The 25,483-nt window shown below is 37.7% G+C and overlaps 1 protein-coding gene and 1 long non-coding RNA gene across 18 annotated transcripts in view; one reads left to right on the top strand and one right to left on the bottom strand.

The window, feature by feature from the left end:
• Window positions 1–3,563, bottom strand: part of LOC116810182 (uncharacterized) — a 302,975-nt gene extending 299,412 nt beyond the window's left edge. For 5 of the 6 annotated variants that reach the window (XR_009212510.1, XR_009212513.1, XR_009212508.1 and 2 more), the window contains exon 1: window positions 3,427–3,563. This is a non-coding gene — a long non-coding RNA (uncharacterized LOC116810182). The remainder of the gene's footprint in view (window positions 1–3,426) is intronic. The other variant, XR_009212509.1, reaches the window with a different exon arrangement.
• Window positions 3,564–3,676: 113 nt separating this feature from the next.
• Window positions 3,677–25,483, top strand: part of AHI1 (Abelson helper integration site 1) — a 220,199-nt gene continuing 198,392 nt past the window's right edge. For 9 of the 12 annotated variants that reach the window (XR_009212506.1, XM_032159628.2, XM_032159584.2 and 6 more), the window contains exons 1-4: window positions 3,677–3,843; window positions 4,173–4,234; window positions 9,135–9,198; window positions 10,676–10,800. Coding sequence is in view for 11 of the 12 variants with exons in the window: in XM_032159628.2 (XP_032015519.1) it covers window positions 9,189–9,198; window positions 10,676–10,800 (135 nt within the window). In the remaining variant the exon portion in view is untranslated. Of the gene's footprint in view, window positions 3,844–4,172; window positions 4,235–5,505; window positions 5,606–5,714; window positions 5,875–9,134; window positions 9,199–10,675; window positions 10,801–25,483 lie in introns of those variants that run through there. The other 3 variants (XM_058435578.1, XM_032159550.2, XM_032159561.2) reach the window with 2 other exon arrangements.

The following is a 25,483-nucleotide window of genomic DNA, read 5'->3' as shown; positions in this document are numbered from 1 at the left end:
AGCAAAAGGATTCAATTCAGAATCATGTATTCCACTTAATTGTCATGTATCTTAATCCTCCTTCAATCTAAAAAAGTTCTTTAGTTGTTCCTTTGTCTTTCATGACCTTGATCTTTGAAGAGTACAGGTCTATTATTTTGTAGAATGTCCTCAATTTGGGACATTTGGGTTGTCTGATTTTTTTCCTCATGATTGATTCGGATTACACATTTTTGGCAGGAATGTCACAGAAGTGTGTTCTAAGTGCTTCTAACCAGGAGATACATGATGCTGATTTGTCTCATGACTGCTGATGGTAACTTCGCTCACCAGTGCCAGATTTCTACACTGTCAAGTTTCTAATTTTTCTCTGTGTAATTAGTAAGTATTTGCTGGAGAGATACTTTGAGACTATATAAATATTATATGTCTCTTAATACTCTCACCCTCTAGTTTTAGCATACACTGATGATTCTAGTCTGAATCAACTGTTACTATCATGACTGCCAAATAATGATGTTTCTACATATAACACTGTCTACATTCATTACATTTAGTTGGCATTTTTATGTAAGGAAGATCTTTTCTTTATCCTGATTTTTCAAAAAAAATCATTTATTCATTTTAGTATGGGCTCAAATATTCCTATTTTATTTAGCGGACTATAATTCATTAACATTATATTGGTGCTCAGATTGACCCAGATGTGGCCAATGGTGGCTCCTTCAAGCTGGCTTCTGTGACCTTTTGATATGTTTCTTCATTCTGTATTAACTTCCTTAACTTCTGGTGCAACAAGATTTTCCAGGCTCCTGTTCTAAAATCAACCATTTCTCCAAGGGACCCAGTTACTTTTAGTGAATAATACTGTTCAGAAACCAAGATCTAGGCACATGTGCTCATTGCTTCTAGCATACCATTACTCCAAAACCCCTTCAGCAGATAGAGCTAGGAAGAGCATAATAGCTAGATACGCACACACATATACAGACATACTTTCCTCTATATTTATTTTTACATATGTTTATGTATATATTGAAAACTATGAGTTCACACTGACATATTCAATTCCAATCCAACATCACCACAAAGGTCACTGTGGAATTCTTCCTCTCTCAATTTGTAACTTCCTTCTCTGTCAGTGAGAAACCTGGCTCCCATTAGACCCAACATATTTATTTCCTCACTCTCCTTTCATGCTTGCCACCTCTTTACTTGCCAAGGGGAAGGCAAAACAGCTGGTCATCGTTTTTTATTATTTCTTATCATTCACTCTTCCATCCAATCAATCACTAAGTCCTGATATTTTTACCTCCTAAAAATTTCTCAAATTGGTCCATTTCTCTCCATTCTGATTTTTCTTAGCCTTGACCACACCACCTTTGTCTCTTACATGGCTTACGGCAACGGCATCTTAAATAGTATTCCCGGATCAAGATTTGCTTCCTTCCTGTCTGTTCTCCACCCTGCAGCCAGAGATATCTTTATGATATTAAAATTTGAAAATTTCACTCCAAATAATTCTACAATGGTATTGCATTGACCAATACTGTCTGGGTCTCTTCACAGCTTGTTTAACTCTCTTGTTTTGTTTCCTCCAAAAGCCCCTAGTCTCATTCTCTACCTTTTAGTTAGCAAACTTGAACTTTTTTTTTTTCTTCCAGTTCTTGTATTATACCAAACTTTCTTGTAGTGAACACTATACGCCACCTTCTTCTACCTGGAAACCCTTCCTAACCTGGACAACTCTACACATTATTTTGATCTTTACTTAAATGTCACTTCTGCCATGAAATATTCCCTGACCTCCCCCACTCCACAGCACCTCTGCATGCTACTGTAAAGAGAGAAGCAAGAGATGATAACAGGGTTACAAATCCTCTAGTCTGGGGATTGTATTCTGAAACTCACACCCTACTAAGAATGAGCAGTCAGAGTTATAACTACCCTATGGAAAAGCAGGTACTTAAATGCAGTTGTGAGGACAGATGGAAAGTACATAAAACACCTACAATGCATACCTCCTAGAAGGAGCTCAATATATGTTATCCATTATTCACTCAACAAATGTTCATGAAATGCCAACTATTTCATAGACACTGTGGTAGATGCTGGGGATAGAGAAAATACAAAGTAAACTGTGAAACTATAGAATGAGTATCCAAAGTCTAACATATAGAATGAGTATCCGAAGTCTAATAGGGAGTAGGAGTGTTTGAAGGAGTCAGTCAACCTGCTTAAGATTCAAAGGATAGACATTTGGCTGTGACATGCAGGAGTGTAAAAGGAGGAATTTTCAGGAAGACAGGACAATATGTGTAAGGACGGGGCGTGAAAGGCTATGGATTGTTTTTCATGGTACACATAATTCAATGTTGCATAAAACTGCATGGTACACATGATTCAACATTGCATAAAATTGGAACAAGAAGCTAACGAGAGATGAAACTAGTCAGAGAGATGGAGCATCTTGTATCCTAGGCAAAGTAATCATTTTCTCTTACAGATTGCCTTTCAAAAATTTTCAGCAGGAGAGTGCCATTATCCGATTTACATTTTTAGTCAGGTCATTCTGATAGCAGTGTGGAGAATTTAAGAGTCAAACTGGAGTCAGAGGACTGGTAAAGGGCCCATCTGAGGAAGTTAAAAAGAGAGAATGGATATGCTTTGGTATAAGATGCATTTAGGATACTCTATTGTTCTTACTAAAACACTGGGAGGATTGTGGTGGCTTACAGCAAGATAGAAATCTAGGAGAGTAGGTTTAGAATGGAAAGTTCAACAGCTCAGTTTGGTACGCGTTGGATTAGTAATCTTTCTCGTTGCTTCCTCACAGGATTTAGGGAAGCACAAGACATAGAGATGTAGTTTGTAAGGTGTGGCGATGTCAGTAAGAATGGAAAAGCTGGCCTCCATAAACTCCCACTGTACAAATGAAGCAACAGGTTACAGTGCGTGGCTGTAGGTACAGGAAATGGCCTGTATTCACGAGTCCACGAGCAGCGCATCTAGTATTTTTCCAGCCCTGGTGACTCAGAGCTGAAGATGGCGCCTGTGGTAGAAATCAGAAAAGTGGGAGGGAGCATTAGGTGTAGAAAAGGATGGCGTTTTAACTTTTGTTTTCCACAAACAGGGAGATAGCTCTAAAGGAATAGTGGATAATTTTTTCATAAAATTTTGTCTGTTGTACAACTTCATTTCCCACGCTTTAAAACCGTTTTCTTTTGTGGGCGCGATCGCGTGGGGAGTGACAAATCTGTTTCTTTGCCTCATTCATTCATTTTCTTATTCTGGGCGGCTTCCATGACAGCCTCCCCAGTTTTCCTTTGCCCAGTGAGTTTTTCCCTGCGCTAACTACAATTCTAAGGCGGAAAGAGCATTTTCGGAGGTGAGGGCGGGGAAAACTCAGGCTCTGTAGGGGCACCCGCGCATTTCCGGGTCCCTTACCGCTCCGAGAGAAGGAGACTGTTCCCGCTCGCATGGCCGGGGAGGCGGGAGCCCCCTAAGGTCCCCGAAGCTCACGCCCGCCTGCGGCCTGAGGGCCCCCAGGCAGACGCCGCACAGCCCCTCCTCCTGGGAGAAGGCGGTGAAGGAGTGGGGGCGGGGCCGTGGTCTTTGCCCCAAGCGCGGGGCGCATCGGTCGCCATGGGAACGGCGGCGTAGGCAGGCGCTGACGTCACAGGCGGCGCGCTGTCCGCACTGCGGCACAGAGTCGCGGCTTGCTCTCAGAACACCGGTCGCTGGCGGGTTAGGTGGCTGTGCGGCCGCCTCATTTCGCGCTCGCGCCGCTAGGCTGGGGGAGTCGGTTTGCAGTGCTCCTGGTGTCGGCTCGGGCGGGACGGAGGGTTCTGCGTACCCCTCTCCGTGAGTACATCATGGGTGAGCTGGTGGCGGGAGCGCGGGCCGCGGTGCTCGGCCTTCCCGGCCCTCTCCGGGGCGGCGTGTCGGGGCTGCTGGAGTCCGAGAGCGCGGGGGCTGATAGCGTAGTGACCGGCGAGCGTGGGCCGGGCGTCCCGGAGGAATGCGATTTCTGAGAGTACTCACCGTACTTTTGCGCTTCTTTCACTGGTCTCCGTGTCTCCGGAGAGTTGAGCATGGTGCTCTGATAGAGAATTCAGTCTTTGCCTTTCCTACTCCCGATTCTTATTTAAATGCTTTTAAATCAGATGCGTACTGTGTTTATTTCCTTTTAGAGTGTCAACCTGGGGCTGAATCTTCAACCTGTCAAAGCCTTCTTAATTACGTCTGAGAAAAGGTGATCAATTTGTTACATTTATAAGAGCCAAATTATATTAATAGGGTTGTTTCGAGATGCATAAAAATAGAACAAAAATGTAGACCATTTAAGAATCCTTATCAAAGGTTGTGCTGCGTTTAGCATTCCTGTGAAAACATCTATTGTGAAAATAAAGCTTTTCCCTTTCTTTTGAGAAAGAGATGCCAACAGTTTTTTCACCTGTTGCATTAACAGTTGCTGTTACTGCTTGGGCGTTAGGAAGAAGATTGCTTCTTATGAGTACTCTGGGAGATTTTTTAAAGAACGCTTGAAAGAAATTCAAATACCAAAAGTGTTTTTAAACCATACTTAGAATCTTGTTTATGAAGAATAATGTTTATAAAGTTAGAATCTTGTTTACTTATGAAGAATCTTGTTGATTTATTCATTGAATTTTGTATACAGGATTTTGGTTTGTCTTTTTTTCCCTTGCGATAACATTTGGTTAAGGAGCGAATTATCGAGCCTCTCAGTTTTTTCTCCCATTGATATTGAGCCACATATTGGCTGATAATCAGGTTGTCTGTAAAATAAAATGAGATGAAATGTAATTCGTTTAATTTTCCTATGCAATATCTCTTAGACGCTCCTGTGAAAGGGTTTGTGAGGGAGAAGTTGTAAAATAATGGAATATATAAGATTCAGAGGTGTCTTTTAAAGTCCTATCTGAATTTTTGCAGAGGTTACTAATCAAATATTAGCCATTAATTCTATCTTGTGTTTGCTGTAGTACATATTAGGATTTAGAGATGGCTGAGGGCAGTTGGTCACGCCTGTAAACCTAGCACTTTGGTAGGCCAAAGTGGGTGATCACTTGAGGTCAGGAGTTCAGTATCAGCCTGGCCAATGTTGGTGAAACCCCATCTCTACTAAAAATACAAAAATTAGCCGGGTGTGATGGCCAACACCTGTAGTCACAGCTACTAGGGAGGCTGAGGCAGGGGAATTGCTTGAACCCAGGAGGCGGAGGCAGCAGTGAGCTGAGATTGTGCCACTGCACTCCAAACTGGGCAACAGAGCAAGACTGTCTCCAAAAAAAAAAAAAATTAGAGATGATTTCTGTACTGTATTTGCTGTGTTATCATTAAATAATATTAGTATTTATTAGTTTAGTTGTGTATTAAGCTATTAATAGTAAGTATATGATTTATGTATTTTATTTATAATTATTTACTTACTTTTAATACAATAATAATGGACATAAAGTAATTTTGTTGCAATTTACTGATTACTTTGCTTTTTGGTATTTTCTCTTCTCCTTACAGTACTAAAATAGGTGCCATTTTAAATTCCCAGACAAGGAGAAACCAAGGATTAGAAATTAAGTAGCTTGCCCAAGGTCACACATCAGTAAGTGGTGACACTAGAGCTCAAGCCTGAGTCTTCTTTACTTGCTTTGCTTTTGCTTCTCTTCACTTCGCTTCTCTTTTCTTCTCCTCTCTTCTCTTTTCTTTCATAGTGGCAGATACATAACTATAAGAGAGCATTGGCCTGGCCCTCCAAAGCTAGCAGTTTGGTGGGAGTTACAGAATATTTTACCAGGGTGAAAATTCAAGGTTGAGGTAGAGGAAGCTACAAAGATTAAGGCACAGAAGAGAAGTTCTTAAATGCCCTTCAAGGTGAGAATGCTCTCTACAGAAGATATCATTTGCCTTTAAAGGAGAGTGAGGAGTTTGTTAGAGAGACAAAGGAGGAAGAACATTTTTCAGTGGAGGGGATATGTGTGTAATGATACAAAAGCAAGAGAGAACTTGGCACACGTGAAGGCCTGCAGGTAGTTTCACATGGCTGGAATACAGTGTATGTGTGAAGGGGACATTTCATAAATGGCCTTGGACCTCAATGGTAAGGACTTGATATTTTTTTCCGTGTGCGATTGGGAGCTAGTGAAGAATTTTAAGCGAAGAAACGACACCATCACATTTGAATTTTAGAAAATTACACTAGTTTCTGTGTAGATGATGAATTTTTTTTTTAAGGGAAAGGTGATAGCGGCATGGAAACAATCTTAAAAAGCATAATCCTTCCACATTGTTTTTGTCCCTCAGAGTTACTGTCTCATGTCACTGACTTTGGGGGTGATGGGAAGACAGTTGGAAGAATTCTGTAAAGAATTGTCTACAAGTCCCTTCTACAGGTGTCACCTTCCATTCATTCCTTAGCCCCAGCCTGCTAAGTTTCTGCCCCTCCGTAAACAGCTTTGACACACGTGACTTCCTACTTGCAGATTCAGTGGACTTTCTTCAAAACCTCCAGCCCCTTTTGATGCCACACAGTATATAGGCAACATCTCCTTTAAAACTCTTTGCTTCTGTAATGCTTCTATCTCCCAGTTTTTCACCTATCTCCCTGATTTTACTTTATATTGTAGGCTCACAAGATTCTCATTGGCTTTTTATTTTCTTGGAACTATCATATTTATAAGTAACTCCCAAATCTTCAGCCTATGGTCTCCCTGCTGGATTAATAGATTGCCTAACAAACATAATATGATTATATACATAAACACACACACACGTCACAGTAATAACAGTTGTTATTTTTGAAGGGCTTGCCATGTGCTAGGCATTGTGCCTAGTATTTTACTTGCATATTCTCATTTAATCTTTATAAAAACACTGTGAGTGATTTACTCTTATTATTGTGAAAGATTAGGAAGTTGATGTCCATAGAGATGAATCTGCTGGCAGGTAGAACTGGTATTTGGATCCAAGGATCTGAAAATGGAGCTGATGCTTGTAGCTGCTCAGTGCCCTTCAGATACCCAACTCAACATGACCCATGCTAAGCTCAGTGACTGCACCCTAACAACCTGTTACAATTATAGCTAACATTTATTGTTGCTTCTTCTGTCTAAGGTACTGTTCTAAATCATTTAACCCTTACAACAACCCTTTGAGTCGGCACTGGTAGGGTGTTTTTATAGATGAGGAAACAAAAGTCACGCAAGTGACTATGGAAACTAATTCTAGGATGTGGGTTTTAAGCTACTCCCCTGCACTGCATTATATTACAGTGTAATGATACTACTAATCTACTTATTCTAGTTCTAGAAACATGGGAATCATCTCCGATTCTTTCTCCTGCCTCTTCATTAGTTATTTAATCTTTCTAAAATATTATCTCACTCCATCACCTGGAGCGCACTGGTGCAGTCTCGGCTCACTGCAACCTCCACATCCCAGGTTCAAGCGATTTTCCTGCCTCAGCCTCCCCAGTAGCTGGGATTACAGGCACCCACTACCACGCCTGACTAATTTTTGTATTTTTAGTAGAGATGGGGTTTTACCATGTTGGCCAGACAGGACTCAAACTCCTGACCTCAAGTGATCCGCCCTCCTTATCCTCCCAAAGTATTGGGATTACAGACATGAGCCACCGCGCCCAGCAGGCTTTTTTTTGATGAATCAGAGTCATAATATAGGTCAGCTTTTTCCTTGCCTGTTAGATGACCGTCAAGTAGTATAAATATTAAATTTTTATTTGTTTTATGATTTTTCTACTTCGGTGCTCTCAGGTTTCAATTACTGATGCTGTCATTGCACTTGCCTTTGCAGCTTCTCTTTTCTAATTTGATATAGACTAGAAAGTAGAAGACTAGATTTATTAGATTTATAATTGCTAGAAGGAGTAAATACAGGCTCCTATCACTAAAGTATAGGAGTTTTTACTCCATGGATTTAGTGATGTCTGTTTTGACTGGGTGCCACGTAGTTGTTGCCTAAGTTAACTGACATGGTTAGGTATGTTTACATAATCATTCCTTTCTTTTTAGAATTTCTTAGACATTTCTGCAAGAGGAACATGAATGTGGATCTCCAGGGAGTTGGAGCATTAACCAATAATACCCTGGGCACAGTGTGGTGGCTCACGCCTGTAATCCTGACACTTTGGGAGGCTGAGTCGGGCAGATCATATGAGGTCAGAAGTTCAAGACCAGCCTGGCCAACATGGTGAAACCCTGTCTCTACTAAAAATACAAAAATTAGCTGGGTGTGGTGGTGCACACCTGTAATCCCAGCTACTCGGGAGGCTGAGGCAGGAGAATCTCTTGAACCTGGGAGGCAGAGGTTGCAGTGAGCCAAGATCACGCCACTGCACTCGACAAAGGGAGACTCCATCTCAAAAACAAACAAATCAATAATCCCTGAACCAGCTTTTCTTTTTTTTTTTTAACATTCTTCAGTTTTAGTCTCAAAAACATGCATATTACATTCTAAATGTTCTGATGTGAGAATTAATATGTTCATTTTAGACGTACACCCCAATTTTTTAATAAAATGGGCAATTTAGTAATATACATACTGAGTTTAACCATGGTTTTGAGTAGTTCTGACACACAGTAATACACATCCAGGTTTTATTAAAGAAAGATGGTACAAATACTTGTACTATCCTTCTCTATTGTAGCAGAATTTTCAATGGCAGACACGGAGGTATTTAAATTCACTGTCTGTGAGTGTGCTACGCACAAGCATGCTTTAATGTAATAGTGAATGCTCTTAGGAAAGTCAATCCTGAGATGGAGTTTTGTTTCTTAAAAGTGTGTTGAAATGTTCATTAATGTATTAAAACACTTTAAAAAGTTTATTAACATATGACATTAGATGTGCACTGCCTTCAAAATGTTTTTTCTTGTTTCAGATATATAAATACTTTATTCAGATATGATCTAGTTTGTTTCCCTTGATTTTAGGGCCCTAACCTGATTCAAATGTACCCAAGTCATTTGCATAAGATTGGGTTAAGGGAACATAGCTTTATTGGTATAAACTTAATGAAGTAGTGGACATACAATGGCATGGTCTTGTGTGAAGAATGTTTTATAATTTTTATTTGGAAGTTCCATATTACAAATACATCTCCTTTGTTTCAATAGGATCCTGATTGAGTCAATGCTTTACATTCTCAGTCCTCTGCATAAAGCTGAGAGATGCCTACTGGTAAGACTTCTATGAAATTTATGTATAAAATTTATATTTTTTACATTTACTTTTAAGTTTGGTTTATTTTAAGGGATTCTTGAACAGATTAATGAATACAGTAGATGTCATTGACCAAATATACTACATTTAGAGATATTTATTGGTTTTGTATTCAGTTTTCTATTTAATGTTGTGATTAAGGTTAGTATATATTTAATGGATGGTAGTTTGGGACTCAGATGGACAAGGTAAATAATGATTACAACATAGGGTTAGTTTTTATTCTTTATCGTCAAAATTGAGTGTTTTACTCCACTGCAAGCGTTGGCAATCTTTTCAAAAAGGGCCAGTTAGTAAATATTTTAGGCTTAGTTTCGGCTATAACTGCTCAACTCTGTGTCTCTGTCTCTTTTAAAGCATGAAAGCAGCTATAACAATTCTTAATCAAATGGGCATGTCTGATTTTAATAAACCTTTACAAAAACAAGTGACTAGCCTGCAGGCCATAGTTTGCCAACACTTCCTGTAGAGTACCCATTCATTCAGCATTTATTAATTTAAAACATAATGACTATGTATACTATGTCAGACCTCATAATAGTAGCTGGGGATGTAGTTAAGGGGGAAACAGAAAATATATTTCTTTATATAGGTATAAAAATAATTATACAATTTCCATTTGGGTTGAGTGCTGTGAAGGAAGAGAACAACCTGCTATGTGAGAAAAGGGAAAATTTAGATGAGTTTTTCAGGAGATGTTTTATTTACAGACAGCATTTAAACAGACAGGTTAACACCAGCCAGGTGAGGAATTAGAGGAAGCTTGCCTCAGAAACAGCTTCATGTGGGAAGGAGCTTGCCGTGACAGAGGAGCTAAAGGAAGGGTATTATAGCTAGAACATAGGCATCTTAGAGGATATTTGTCTTGATTTGAAGCCCTGGAGATAGATCAGGAGGTATGGAACCCTGTAGGGTATATAAAAGACTTATTTTATCCTAAATGAATTGGGAAATTTTCAGAGACTTAAGCATTATCTTCATGTTTTAAAGGAAAAACCTGTTAATATTTGTGGAATACTGATTACAGGCTAGGCAGACCTTAGCCATTTTTCATGCAAAATGATCTTTGGCATAAGATAATTGTGATTTTACAGATAAGGAAAATGAAGTTTAGAGATGTTAAGTAACTTGTCTAAAGCCACATAACACGTAACTAACAGTGGTAGATGCTACTGTTTATCAGAAATAAAAAGTTAACTTAGCAAAGGAGACTTCAGAGTGAGTGGCCAAAAAGGTTGGAGGGATACAGGTGAATGTTGTGTCACTAAAGTCAAAACAAAAAATATTTTAAGAAGGAAAGATTAGTGAGTTTTTCTAATGTAGCTAGAGAACTCATGCTGATATTTACAAGAACTTATTTCTTAACATCCTAGTAGTGTAGGTTGTGTGTTATAATAGAGTCGTTTACAAAATCACATGGCTGTATCTTTTGTAGCTGAGAGTGAAGCAAAAGTAAAAACCAAAGTTCGCTTTGAAGAATTGCTTAAGACCCACAGTGATCTAGTGCGTGAAAAGAAAAAACTGAAGAAAAAACTTGTCAAGTCTGAAGAAAACGTCTCAGTAAGTATATGATCATTGGGTAATGGTGATTTACATATCTGCATAAAATGCAGGTATGGCTGCATTTTATGTTAAAATTCTAAGGAATTTTAAAAATTAAAAACAGTAACACTATGTCATGGTCAATAACACATGGTAAAAATAAAGTTTACATTAGAATCAACATCACTGTGGGAATATTGAGTTCATTCTTGAGTGCTGTCCTACAGGAAGAACACACACACAATGGGAAAAATGACCAGAGATAGTTGGGAAACTCAAAACTAGCCATGATAACATTTTTGAAGAAAATATTTTTAACCCAGAATTGTGAAGAACTTAGGAAGTAGTAACTTCAGATATTGAATAGCTTGTGCTTTTTTAAACTATTTCTGTGTGATTCTACCCAACAGAACCAGGAGAAATCAATGGCCGTATGGTAATAATTATCCTTTTATGTTTGAGGCACACTTTCAAATGATAGAATTTTTGGCAGCACACTTGAAGGAATTAAAAATACAGTGCTCAAAGAGTAAGCAAATCAGCAACTAACTACAACCTGATCCCCATGGAATCATAAAGAGTCTGTGTTGGCATCCACAGTTAATGCACTATGCCCTCTGTATACCTATCTCACTGCTTCAGTTGTGCTTTTTACTACTTTGACCATTATCTCTTCTGTCCTCACAGAAAAAAATAAATAGGCTCTTGTGTAAATGGTACATAGTTTTTTTTTTTGGCAGGAGTTTTACAATGAGTTATAATCCTACATTTTGCTTATAGTAAGATTTGCCCCATTTTTTCTTAAGACCTGTTCATTTTAGTATTCTGTCTGGCAGCTGTCAGTGTAACAATATAAATTCTGAAGTGAGGCAAAAATAAGTACTAACGTTGACCAAAATCCAGCTGCACACATGTGAGGGTTCATAGTATATACACTGGCATACGACTGCACAAAAATTTCGAACTACTGACAGAATGGGACAGATTAGCACTCCCATAGTGATTGCTGCTCTGAAATAGCATGTACTTTTTCTGGTGGTACTAGTGCACAATATGGTAGGGAATAGTGACGTAGAGGATGAAATATTGCTTATTGGTATATGTGCTCCCCTCAGATGGAGTCGTTTATGTTGGGCAAAAGCAAAAAGAACCCTGGAAACAGTTGTCTGCAGAGATGTTTTATGCTCAGAGAAGAACCTCATATTGTCTCTCAGTATTAAAGAACTGGGAGTTGTGAGCCATGAACAAAATGCAATTTAAACCAAGGTTTAAATTAAATGGATAATCAGAATAGGCAGAGGCTATGTCCATTTACCTAAGGTCCAGTTTAAATGTTGAGGGGCACATAAGTGTGAGGTGACTAAGCATAATTTATCCAGCCTCTCTTTGCAAACACCAGGACTGAATAGGCTTCTTTTCTTTCAGAAATAAGTACACTAGGAACAAATATTTGGGAAGAGATTTCGCAGCTCAAAAGAACAGGAATATTTCTAGAGGACTTGGAGGAGAACAAAATATTTTTGACATGATTAACTTTAGGAAGTAAAAGAGGAACAGCTGCTTTCATTTGCTAGATGCCTAAATGCTTTCTATCTTTAGGCATTCTTCTAAACACTTTATATGTATTTAGTCGTTTAATACAAACGACGAAATTACAGGGTTTTATTTCTGTACGGGAGAAAACTACATCAGAAGTTAAGTAACTTGCTGAAAGTTACATAGTAAATGGTAGAACCAGGATTCAAACACTGAGAGTGGGAGTGCAGAATCCACTGCCTTAACCACAACCCAATATTACCTATTTTCATGAAATTTGAAAAGATAGGACCTCTTTTTGAAAGAAGAACAGGGAATCCTATGTACAGAACAGGCTGAGATGAGAAATGGAGCAGTCTGAAATAAAATTAAGTGAGGAAAAAAGTCAAAATAGGGATTCATAATAATGGCAGGTTCATCTTATGTTCCAATTATATATAAGGCACAATAATAAGAGTTTTACAAATATTATTTCTAAATCTCATGTTAATCATGCAAGATAGATATTGGGACTTTTTTTGCACATGAGAAATTTTATAAACAGACATGTTAAGTGATTTCCTTAGGTCATTTAATCTAAAATAGGATAACTTGGATTTAAGACCACAGTCTCTGCAATTTTAAAGTACTTGTTCTTTCTTCAGTTGCTTCCTTAAAACTGTATCTCAGGCCTAAAATGATGGAATTGACACTATGGAAAAATCTAATCCGTGAAGTGGGAGACAAATTCGAGGTAGGAAGAAATGACCAAAACTAAAATGAAAGAAATAAATGATGAGGACATAGAAAGATATTTGACCCACAAATAAGTATTCCCAGACAGTACTAGTGGAGCAGAAACAATAGCGAGCATGATGAAGAAACCTTCCTGAGATTTCTGAAGAAATGAGTCATCCTGCATTCTAGGCTAAATTTATATGTTGAGAACTATATCTAGAAAATTCTTTTGTTTTTATCTTAAGAGTAAAATAAATATTACAAACACCTAAACAGAAAAACATATAGTACATTTGAGACTTCTCTGTAAAAACACTAAATCCAAAAGAGAATGAAGAAATATATAGAGCACTAAGAGAAAAACTGTAGCCCGAGGAATCTAGTCACCTAAGTTGTCAGTCATTTGTGATGGTAGTTGTAAACATATGTGTGTTATTAGAGAAATATTATCAGTGTTCCCTCCCTGGAAAAAAAAAAAAACAAAGATTTAAGATTTATTAAAGATATAGTACCATTTCTAGATATGAATCAAAGTTAAGAATTTAAGAACAGAACATCTTAAGATCTTAGAGGGAGGGATGAAGAGAAGTTGGTTAAGGAGTACAAAAATATAGTTAGAAGGAATGAGTTCTAGTAGTCAGTATTACAGTAGGGAAATTACAGTTAATAATTTATTGTATATTTCAAAATAGAAGAGAAGATTTATGTTCCCAGCATAAAAGATAAATGCTTGGAGAATGGGTATCTAGGATGCTCTGATTTGATCATTATACACTATATATGGTGTCAGAATATCACTTGTACCCCCAAAATATGTACAACTATTATATATCAATTAAAAAAATTTTTAATGGGAAATTTATGAACCAAAAATACCATTGGATGAACTTTGAAATCAGTTAAATATATAGAACTTTCTTAATTATTATATATGTCCAGAATAATTCCTGAAGATTTTACATTAGATATGTGTATATGATAATGTGAGCGAACAGAACCAAATTGTTTTCAAAGATTGAGCAAAGCGTCCTAGCTTAGGAAGAAAAAGTCATGTAACCATTACTCTTATCCCTAGCGTATAGTTAAAAGTTATTATTTCATCTTAGAGTTTGAAATAAATAAAACAAGTGATATATATAAAATAGATTATTACACTAAGTTGTCAGAGTTAAAAAAAATTAAGTGAGATATTTTTAAAAGAATGTAACGAAATAAGAAATTTAAGTAAGAGCAACCCAGTCATGACAATAAATGTAAATAGTTTAAGCTTCCTATTTTAAAAAGAGGATTCAAAAATAGACTTTTAAAATATCAGGACCAGGCATGGTAGCTCATGCCTGTAATCCCAACACTTTGGAAATCCAAGGTGGGAGAATTGCTTGAGTGCAGGAGTTCAAGACTAGCCTGGGCAACGTAATAAGATCCTGTCTCTCAAAAAATAAAAACTTACCTGGGCATGGTGGCATGTGCCTATAGTCCTAGGTACTCAGGAGGCTGAGGTGGGAGGATTGCTTGAGCCTCAGAGGTCGAGGCTGCAGTGAGCCATAGTCATGCCACTGCATTCCAACCGGAGTGATAGAGTGAGACCCTATCTCAAAAATAATACTAATAATAAATAAAGTAAAATATCAGGTATTTTACTTGCAAGATTCACATATTAAACAAAATGACATAAAGTTTAAAAGTGTGTAAAGATATGGACAGTTGTCTATGTTTTTCTTCCTGAAAAGAAACTTATAGCTGTCTCATTTATGAATGTGTGTTAAGAGAACAAAAAACTCTATATAAATATATGAACACATTGAAATTAATCATGTTAAAAGAATAATCTATCTCTGCCAGATAGTTCCCCCCAAGAACTCAAGAATAGCTTAATAATTGGATATCAGTCAATATTAAGATGTTAGTGCAAATAAATTGAATAAAACCATATAATATAAAAATAACAAGGAAAAAAGCTATCATATTTTAATTGGAAATAGGATAGTAGTGGATTTTTTAGAACATTTTGGTGTTCATGTGTGTGAAAACCATACGTGTGAGCAACAAACCTAGAGCACGCTGTGGGGTTCTAGGAAAATTCAAATCCACACATATACATGGTATATTATGTATGATTTCGATAGTTTTCCATGGGTTCCTTTGGAAATGGAGACACCTAGCCTACAGGTTCTTCCTTTAAAATCAGGACCTGTAAGGGAAGATGTCTTTTCATCATAACTGTTTAATAATCTTGAAGTAAATATGTTAAGGCATGAAACATAAAGATATGATAGCTTTTTTTCAATAGGTATTTGTCCATATTTGTTGCATAGCAGGCACCATAATAAGTGCTTTACATGTATTAACTCATCTAATTCTCACATGCATCCTATAAAATCAGTATAAACTGAAGAACTGAGGCACAGAGGTTAAGAAATGTACCCAGGATCATATAACTAATAATAGTGAATCCAGGTCCTACTGATTCTATAGTGATCTGCCTGCCTTGGCCTCCCAAAATGCTAGGACTGCAGGTGTGAGCCATAACAGGCTCCCTGTTATGCCAGTGTATAGTGTACAGTGTGGGCAAATAATGTGACACTTAGTGAGGAGAACGAGTGATCATTATTTATGGTTTGAATGCTAACATTAGAAAACCTATGTGAATCAACCTGTGTGAACAAAATAAGTATACAAAATTAAAGATTATAGCTAGAAACAATAAGAAAATATTGGAGGAAAATACAAAAATTAACAGATAGATATCACATACATAGAAACTACAAAAGTCCTGAAAGAGCTTAAAAGTAAATTTTCCAAAAGTACAGATTCAAATAGAAAAAATTTATTAGTAGATATTACACATAGGTTGCACTTTATATATACCAGTCGTTTCCAGATTAATTTTTAGGTTTAATCCAATTGTAATAGTTTCCAGTGGATGATTTCTTTAGTTGCAAAATTAGGCTAAAGTTAATGCAGAAAAATACAAAAGGAACATTAACTGAAATATTTAAAACAAAAGGCCAGGCACAGTGGCTCACACTTGTAGTCCTAGCATTTTGGGAGGCCAAGGCAGGCAGATCACTTGAGGCCAGCAGTTCAAGACCAGCCTGGCCAACATGTTGAAACCCAGTCTCTACTAAAAATACAAAAAATTAGCCAGGCATGATGTTGTGTACCTGTAATCCCAGCTACTTGGGTGGCTGAGGCATGAGAATTGCTTGATCCCGGGAGGTGGAGGTTTCAGTGAGCCTAGATCATGCCACCTCACTCCAGCCTGGGTTACAAGAGCGAAACTCTGTCTCAAAAAAAAAAAAAAGAAATTGTAAATATAATTAATAAATAGTATTGTTAGGTTGCTTTAACTTTAGAGGGAAGGAATTTTATCTCACAAACTAAAAATTACATTTCAGAGAACTAAAAAACTTAAATGTAAAAATCCAATAGGCAGATATTTCCATGAGAAATTAAAAATGGCTGGCTGGTTTAACATTCCAGTGTGGAAAGAGATTCTGTTCTTAAAAGGGATAAAAGACCTCCCAAATAAAGACAGCATTTTCTGCCTACACACAGAAGACTCAATAAGTATTTGTTGAATGAATGAATAAATCTAATGTATAAGATTTTCTTTTTTTGGTCAAAAACCAACTCACTGAGAAAAATATGTAATATTTTTATGGTCATAGCATTAATAGTCTTACATATAGCTAATGATAATAATTGCTAATACTTAGTGAGCAACTACATAATGTGGAATAAGAAGGACCTTCTGAGTATTTTATAATTATCCTATAATCCTTGGAACAACCTTATGAGTAAGTTTCATCCCTTTTGTTAACTTGTAAAGAAGTTGCATAAATTGATGTCATAAATATTAAGATAATTGCTAAATGAGCAAAAGGAATGAAAAAATAAAACCAGATACAAAAGAAAATAACATTGACTAATAAAATGTAGTAATATTTTCAAAGAGATTGAGATTGGAATACCAAGATATTTTTGCTTATCAAAAAGGTATTTAAAAGTTTATTAGTAGTAAGGTAGCGAGCAAGGCTTTTTGGTAGAATGCTGGTAGAAAGGTAACAGTACAACACGTGACATGGTTTGGCTGTGTCCCCACCCAAATCTCATCTTGAATTGTAACTCCCACAATTCCCATGCATCATGGGAGGAACCCAGTGGGAGGTAATTGAATCATGGGTGCAGGTCTTTCCCATGCTGTTCTCATCATAGTGAATAAGTCTCACGAGATCTGATGGTTTTAAAAATGGGAGTTTCCCTGCACAAGCTCTCTCTTTGCCTGCCACCGTCCATGTAAGATGTTACTTGCTGCACCTTGCCTTCCACCATGATTGTGAGGCCACAGCCATGTGGAACTTTAAGTCCGTTAAACCTCTTTCATTTGTAAATTGCCCAGTCTCAGTTATGTCTTTATCAGCAGTGTGAAAATGGACTAATACACTGTCTTTGAAGTGGTTCAGGTTTTTCCAGCAGTATTCAATAGCCTAGTTATAATTATGGAAATAAAGTTCACTAAATTTGAACAGTGCCTGCAGTTTTACCAGACAAGTGTGATGGATAGGAAGTACATGAAAATGGCGAGTGACGATTGAAGTGATGGATTGTGGGATCAAAGCATCAGGAATTAGATAAGAGGGGCTTGATAAATAAAGAGAATATACTGGGCTCAGAGCATAATAAACTGCTTATTATTTTACACTGCTAAGTCTGAAGTGGTTTGATACTCAGCAATAGTAACTGGAACAAATAAATATAAATTGCTAAGAGTAAGCACTCAAATTGTAGCTATAATTATTTATGAAGTTGCATATATATTCTTTTCAAAGGGGATCGTTAAGCCGTATTTTGCTCACTTTTATTGTGTATACCATATTATCTTGATTTTATCCTCTCTCACTTTATTTTTATAATAGTTCTTTTACAGAGGTGATAGCTTCTTCATCTTGTGAATTACATTCTCTAAAACTTTTTGTTTTGTGCAGTGAATTGATTTTAAAAGGGTAGAAAATCTTCACGTTTTCCTAGGCATTAATAATATCTTTCATGTGTTCATTCACCTATATAAGTGCTGGCCTGGATTTAGCTTATAAATCTGTAATTACCTTGGCTCTGTCAAAAACAAATTTAGAACCCCAGTGTTTTCAGGGGGTAACTAAATTTAAAAAGCCTTAAATGGGCTGGGTGTGGTGGCTCACACCTGTAATCCCAGCACTTTGGGAGGCCAAGATGGGCGGATCACGAGGTCAGGAGTTCAAAACCAGCCTGGCCAACATAGTGAAACCCCATCTCTACTAAAAATACAAAAGAAAAGTAGCCAGGTGTGGTGGCAGGCACCTGTAGTCCCAGCTATTTGGGAGGCCGAGGCAGGAGAATCACTTGAAGCCGGCAGGTGGAGGTTGCAGTGAGCTGAGATTGCACCACTGCACTCCAGCTCGGGTGACAGAGTGAGACTCTGTCTCAAAAAAAAAAATAAATAAAAGCCTTAAATGGATTATACTGGTTGAAGTAATTTAACTGTATCCCAGAGCAAAGCCCAGTGGTATTTAAGGATTCCCAACAAAATCCAGCCACCAACAATATAAAATTGATAATGTCAGATATTCGATCAAATCTACCAGGCATTTAAAAAAAGAAAGATAACCCGACCCATTACCAAAAGATAAGTCAATCAATAGAAACAGACTCTAGGAGAGGAATAGGAAAACATAAAAAAGATGTAAAAGAAAGAAATAGAACATATTTTCAAAGACCAAATTATACTTCTACAGATTAAAAAAATAACAGTATTCAAAATTTTAAATTGACTGTATGCAATTAGCATACTGGACAATGCATTAAAATGATCAGTAAACATCAAGAAATAACAATATAAGTTATTCAAATCAAACACACAAAAAAAAACAGTAGTGGGCTAGCATGGCCTGTCTGGGTTTATAAGAGCTGGTTGTTAAATATTAGGGAATTTTGTAAACTGGTTGTTAAACCATTAGTAACTTAAAATTCGCTATTTATGTGAATACTTACATCATGGAAGTTGGTAAACACTAGACTAGGCTTTTTGTTTATACTGCCCTATCCTTACTGGAGAGTTTAACAGCATACCACTAAAAAAGGCCTTTGGAATAGGAGTTGGAGAGAAGGAAGAAGAGAACACCAATGACCTATAGGACAATATTAGGCATTTTAACTTATGTGTACTTGAAAACTGAGGAGTGGGGACAGAATATGTTGGAAGAAATAATGACTAAAAACTTTGTAGACTATGTGGAAACAATACACCCACAGATCAGAGAAGCTCAACAGGTCATAAACAGAAGAAATATGAAAAAATCATACTACAGTTTCTGAAAATGAAGGATAAATTAGAAATCTTAAAAGTAGCCAGAGAAAATGAAGACATTTTATATAGGAGAATAATGACAGCAGACTTCTCATCAGAAACTATTCTAGCTAAAAGACAATGGAACCATATTTTAAAATAATGAAAAAAAAATTGTCAACCTAAAATTCTCTGTCCTCAAAAAGTTTTTATTTCACCTTCATTTTTGCAATATATATCTCCTTGCAAAAATGAAGGTGAAATAAAAACTTTTTGAGGTGTACAAAAGCTGAAAGAATTTGTCAGTAAACCTGTAGTACTAGAAAGTGTTAAAAAAAAAAAAAAGACAACAATACCAAGTGGAAATTTTGATTTACAAAAAAGAAGAGCACAACAAATAGTAAACATGATATAGAAGTATTTTCTCTTACTAAAAAATCTCTTTAAAAGATATTTTTTAAAAGCAAGAATAATTAGTTGTTTTTTTGTAGGATTTATAATAAACGTTGAGTATCCCTAATCTGAAATCCGAAATGGTCAAGAATCCAAAACATTTTGAGCACGAATATGTTCAAAGGAAATGCTCATTTGAGCATTTTGGATTTTGAATTTTAAATTAGGGGTGTTGAACCAGTAAATATAATGCAGATATACAAAATCCAAAGAAATCTGAAACGCTTTTTGTCTCAAGCATTTTGGATAAGGGATATTCAACCTTTATTTGTAGAAGTAAATGATTTAACAACTGTCTTAGTTTTCTGTTGCTTATAACAGAATACCAGAAACATAATTTATAAAGAAAAGGAATTTATTTCTTAACAGGTTTTAAGGCTGAGAAGTCCAAGGTCAAGGATTCACATCTGATGAAAGCCTTTTTGCTGGTGAGGACTCTACAGTCCCAAGGCAGTGCAGAGCATCATATGCCAAGGGGGCTGAATGTGTTAGCTCAAGTCTGCTTCTTATAAAGCCACCAGCCCCACTGTTATGATGATCCTCTAATCCAGCAGTCCCCAACCTTTTTGGCACCAGGGGCCAGTTTTGTGGAACACAATTTTTCCATGGAGTGGGCCGAGGGGGATGGTTTCAGGATGAAAGTGTTCCATCTCAGATCATCAGGTATTAGTTAGATACTCATAAGGAACGTGCAACCTAGGTCTCTTGCATGCATTATTTATAATAGGGTTGATGCTCCTATGAGAATCTAATGCTGCTGTTGATCTGACAGGAGGTGGAGCTCAGCCAATAATGCTCTCACCCACTACTCACTTCCTGCTGTGTAGCCTGATTTGTAAAAGGCCATGGACCAGTACTGGCCTGAGGCCTGGGGCATGAGGACCCCTGCCCTAATCCATTAGCCCATTAATCCATAAATTGGTTAATCCATTGATGGATTAATCCACTCATGAGGGCAAAGTCCTCATGACTCAATCACCACTAAAAGACCCCAACTTTCAGTACTGCCAAATTAAGGACTAAATTTTAACGTGAGCTTTTGAGAGGACAAATGTTCAGAGCATAAGACCAACATAGCACAAAGTATGGGAGAAAATAAATAGAAGTATACTTTTGTGAGTTTCTTTCTTTTTTTTTTTTTTTTAAGACAGGATCTTGCTCTGTCACCCAGGCTGGAGTGCAGTGGTGAGAGCACAGCTCACTGCAGCCTTGACCTCCTGGGCTTAAGCAATTCTCCCACCTCCACGCCCTCAGTAGCTGGGACTACAGGTGCACACCACCACATCTGGCTGATTTTTGTTTTTTTCTGTAGAGACAGGGTCTCACTGTATTGCCCAGGCTGGTCTTGAACTTCTGGGTCCATGTGATCCTCCTGCCTTGTGTTCCCAAAGTGCTGCAATTGTAGGCGTGAGCCACCACACCTGGCTGAATTTCTTAAAATGTATGTGAAGTGGCATTATTTAATCGTAGAAAATTGTATTAGTCTGCTGTCACTGCTATAAAGAGCTAACTGAGACTGGGTAATTTATGAAGAAAAGAGATTTAGTCACCTCACAGTTCAGCACGCTGTATTGGAGAGGCATGGCTGGGGAGGCTTCCAGACACTACAGTCATGGTGGAATGGGAAGCAGGCACAGTCTTCACATGGCCAGAGCTGGAGAGAGAGTGAGCGAAGGGAGAAGTGCTACACACTTTCAAACAACAGAATCTCAGGCTTCCAGGCCTGTGATAGGAAGGGCTGCTGTGGAGGTCTCTGAAATGACCTGGAGGCATTTTCCCCATTGTCTGTGTATTAACATTTGGCTTTTCTTTATTTATGCACATTTCTGCAGCCTAGAATTCCTCCTCAGAAAACTGGTTTTTCTTTTTAACCTCTTGATCAGGCTGCAAATTTTCCAAACTTTCGTGCTCTGCTTCCCTTTTAAATACAAATTCCTGCTTCAGGTCATTTCTTTCTTTATGCAAATAAACATAGTTTTTTAGCAGCAACTAGGCCACATCTGAACACTTTGCTGCTTAGACATTTCTTTTACCAGATACCCTACATCATCTCTCTTAAGTTCAGTGCTCCACATATCTCTAGAGCAGGGCCACAGTGCCGCCAGTCTCTGCTAAAGCATAGCAAGAGTGGCCTTTACTCCAGTTCCCAATAAGTTCTTCATCTCCATCTGAGACCTCGTCAGCCTGGCCATCTCTGTTCATATCAGTATCTGCATTTTGGTCATAACCATTCAACAAGTCTCTATGAAGTTCCAAACCTTCCTGTCTTCTTCTGCGCCCTTCAAACTGTTCCACCTTTTGCCTGTTACCCAGTTCCAAAGTCACTTCCACATTTTCAGGTATCTATAGCAGTGCCCCACTTCTCTGGTACCAATTTTCATATTAGTCCATTCTCACACTGCTCTAAAGAACTACCTGAGGCTGGGCGCTGTGGCTCGTGCCTGTAATCCCAGCACTTTGGGAGGCCAAGGTAGGCAGATCACCTGAGGTCAGGTGTTTGTGACTAGCCTGGCCAACATGGTGAAACCCTCTCTGTACTAAAAATAAAAAAAATTAGCCAGGTGTGGTGGCACATGCCTGTAGTCCCAGCTACTCAGGAGGCTGAGGCAGGAGAACAACTTGAACCTGGGAGGCGGAGGCTGCAGTGAGCCAAGATCACACCACTGCATTCCAGCCTGGGCAACAGAGCAGAGACTGCGTAGTTTATGAGAAAAGAGGTTTAATTACTCACAGTTCAACAGGCTATACAGAAGGCATAGCTGAGGAGACCTCAGGAAATTTATATTCATGGTGGAAGGTGAAGGGGAAGCGGGCATGGACTTCACATGTCCAGAGCAGGAGAGAGAGAGAGAGAGAGAGAGTGCAAAGGAGGACATGCTACACACTTTGAAACAATCAGATCTTGCAAGAACTCCATCACAAGAACAGCAAGGGGATATCTGTCCCCATGATTCAGTCACCTCCCACCAGGCCCCTCCTTCAACACGTGGAAATTACAATTCAACATGAGATTTGGGTGGACTCACAGAGCCAAACCATATCAACAATGAGAAGCTAAATATGTGTATTGTAAAACCTAGAGTCTTCATAAATTTGTTTTAAAAGGATAGCTAAAAAGCCAATAATGATGCAATGGAATCACAAAAATCTGTTGAGACAGATAGCTGGAAAAGAGAGCAAAGAGGGCTGGGCATGGTGGCTCATGCCTGTAATCCCAGCACTTTGGGAGGCCAAGGCAAGTGGATCATGAGGTCAGGAGATAGAGACCATCCTGGCTAACACAGTGAAACCCCATCTCTACTAAAAATACAAAAAATTAGCTGGGCATGGTGTTGGGTGCCTGTAGTCCCAGCTACTCGGGAGGCTGAGGCAGGAGAATGGCATGAACCCGGGAGGTGGAGTTTGCAGTGAGCTGAGATCACACCACTGCACTCCAGCCTGAGTGACAGAGTGAGACTCTGTCTCAAAGAAAAAAAAAAAAGAGGACAAAGAGACAAAGAATAGGACAAACAGAAAGGAAATAATAGAATAGTATATTTAAACTCAGCAATATCAAGAATAATTTAAATGTGGATGGTCCAAATAAAAAGTAGAAAGTGTCAGATTGGCAAATAAGACCCAACTATATGTTGACTATAAGAAACTTGCTTTCAATATAAGGGCATAGGTAGGTTAGTATTTAAAGAATGAAAACATATACCATGCTAACACTAGTAAAAAAAAACTGGAGTTGTTATATTGATATCAGAGAAAGTATATTTTAGAATAAAGAATATTGCCAAAGGTAAAAAGAAATCTTTTTAATGATAAAGGTGTCAGTATCAAGGATATAACTGTGTATGAAACTCATAACAAAGCTTCAAAATATGCAAAGCAAAAACCAATAGAAATGAAATGAGAAATAGATAAATCAATTACAGTTAGATATGTTAGTATCCTCTCTCAGAAATTGATATAACGAGTAGTAAAAAAACAGTAAGAATGTAGATTTCAGTAACATTGACAAATTTGAGTTGAGTTTTATGAGAACATTGTACCCAACAAGCACAGAATACTCACTGTTTTCTAGTGCATATGGAATATTCACCAAGACAGACATCATTCTGGGCCATAAAACAAGTCTACATAGCTTTATTTTTTATGTAAAAATTAAATAAAAATTTTAAATATAAAAGAAAATTTTAAAATAATACAAAATATTTTCTTAGGCCACAACAGAATCAAATTAGAAATAGTTAACCAAAAGTTATCTGCAGTGTCACCAAATATTTGAAAGTTCAGTAAGACCCCAGATCAATATATTGAAGAAGAAAACACAAAAGAATTAGAACATATTTTGAACTAACTAAAAATGAAATTACAGCATATCAAAATTTATGGAATGCTGCTGAAGCATTACTTAGAAGGAAACTTGTAGCATTACATTAAAAATGAGGAATGGTCTGAGATCCATCATTGAAGCTTTCACCTTAAAAAAGTATGGAGAACAAATTAGACAAAATACAGGATTGAAATAAGAAGAGTATAAATCAATGAAATAGAAAACCTCAGTAAATCCAGATGCAATTTTTTAAAACAGTAATAAAATTGATTATCATATGTGTTGGGGGTTTTCATGGCCACCCCCAGGCTTGATAATTCACTAGAGAGACTCACAGGACTCAAAAGCTGTTATACCCACACCATTTATTACCGCAAAAGGATACAGATTAAAATCAGCAAAGGGAAAAGGTGCGTGGGACACAGCCCGGGAGAAGCCAGGTGCAAGCTTTCAGGTGCACCCCCCTAGTAGAGTTGCAAGGGACTCACTTAATTCCTCCAACAACATGTGACAAAATGTGCAGTGTTGCCACCCAGGTAAGCTCACCCAAGCCTTGATGTTCATGGTTTTGTGTAGAGGGCTATGTGGGCTTTGTGTAGAGGCAGAGCATTCAGTGCCTGTGTCACTGACCTCAGCTGCTCAGACTCCAAACCCCCAAAGCAAAAACACATGTTCACCATAAGTCACATGGCTAACATAAGCTTTCTGGTGAAACTGTTATAGTGTGGCCCAAGGCTTCAGGCATTTAGAAACACTCTTATCAAGGACAACATTTCAAGGACTGGTCCTAAAAATATGCCCTTCTTGGGATTTGCAGCTTTTTAGCAACCCAGGCTCATGAGTTAATGGTTTTCTGTACTACCTGTGACCAGGCTGATTGGGAAACAAGGAAAGAAGACGCAAATTGCCAATATCAGGATTATAAGAGGGTATTCACTTAAGATGCTATGGACCTTAAAAGGATAATAAGAGTATTATGAGTAACTTTACGACAATAAATTCAGCAGTTTAGATGAAATGTATAAATTACATGAAGGGCACAAACTACTGAAGCTCACTCAAATAGATAACTTGAACATTATATATCTTTTAAAAAAATGGAATCTGTAGTTAAAAATCTTCTGTCAAAGGAAACTACTCTCAGGTGGCTTCATTAGTAACTTTTCTCAAATATTTGATGAAAAAATAATACCAATTCTATACAGACTCTTCCAGACTGTAAAATAACAGGGGATCCTTGTCCACTCCTTTTTGTGGGCAATAATTTCACAGCTGCCAAAACCAAAGATTGCAAGAAAAATACATACCAAAATCCCTTTTAAATATAGATGGCAAACATCTTCAACAAA

This window comes from Hylobates moloch, unplaced genomic scaffold (assembly GCF_009828535.3).
Source record: "Hylobates moloch isolate HMO894 unplaced genomic scaffold, HMol_V3 SCAFFOLD_2, whole genome shotgun sequence".
In the NCBI taxonomy this organism is placed as follows: Eukaryota; Metazoa; Chordata; class Mammalia; order Primates; family Hylobatidae; genus Hylobates; species Hylobates moloch.
The sequence above is the reverse complement of the archived record's forward strand: the minus strand, read 5'-3'. Positions and strand labels throughout refer to the sequence as shown.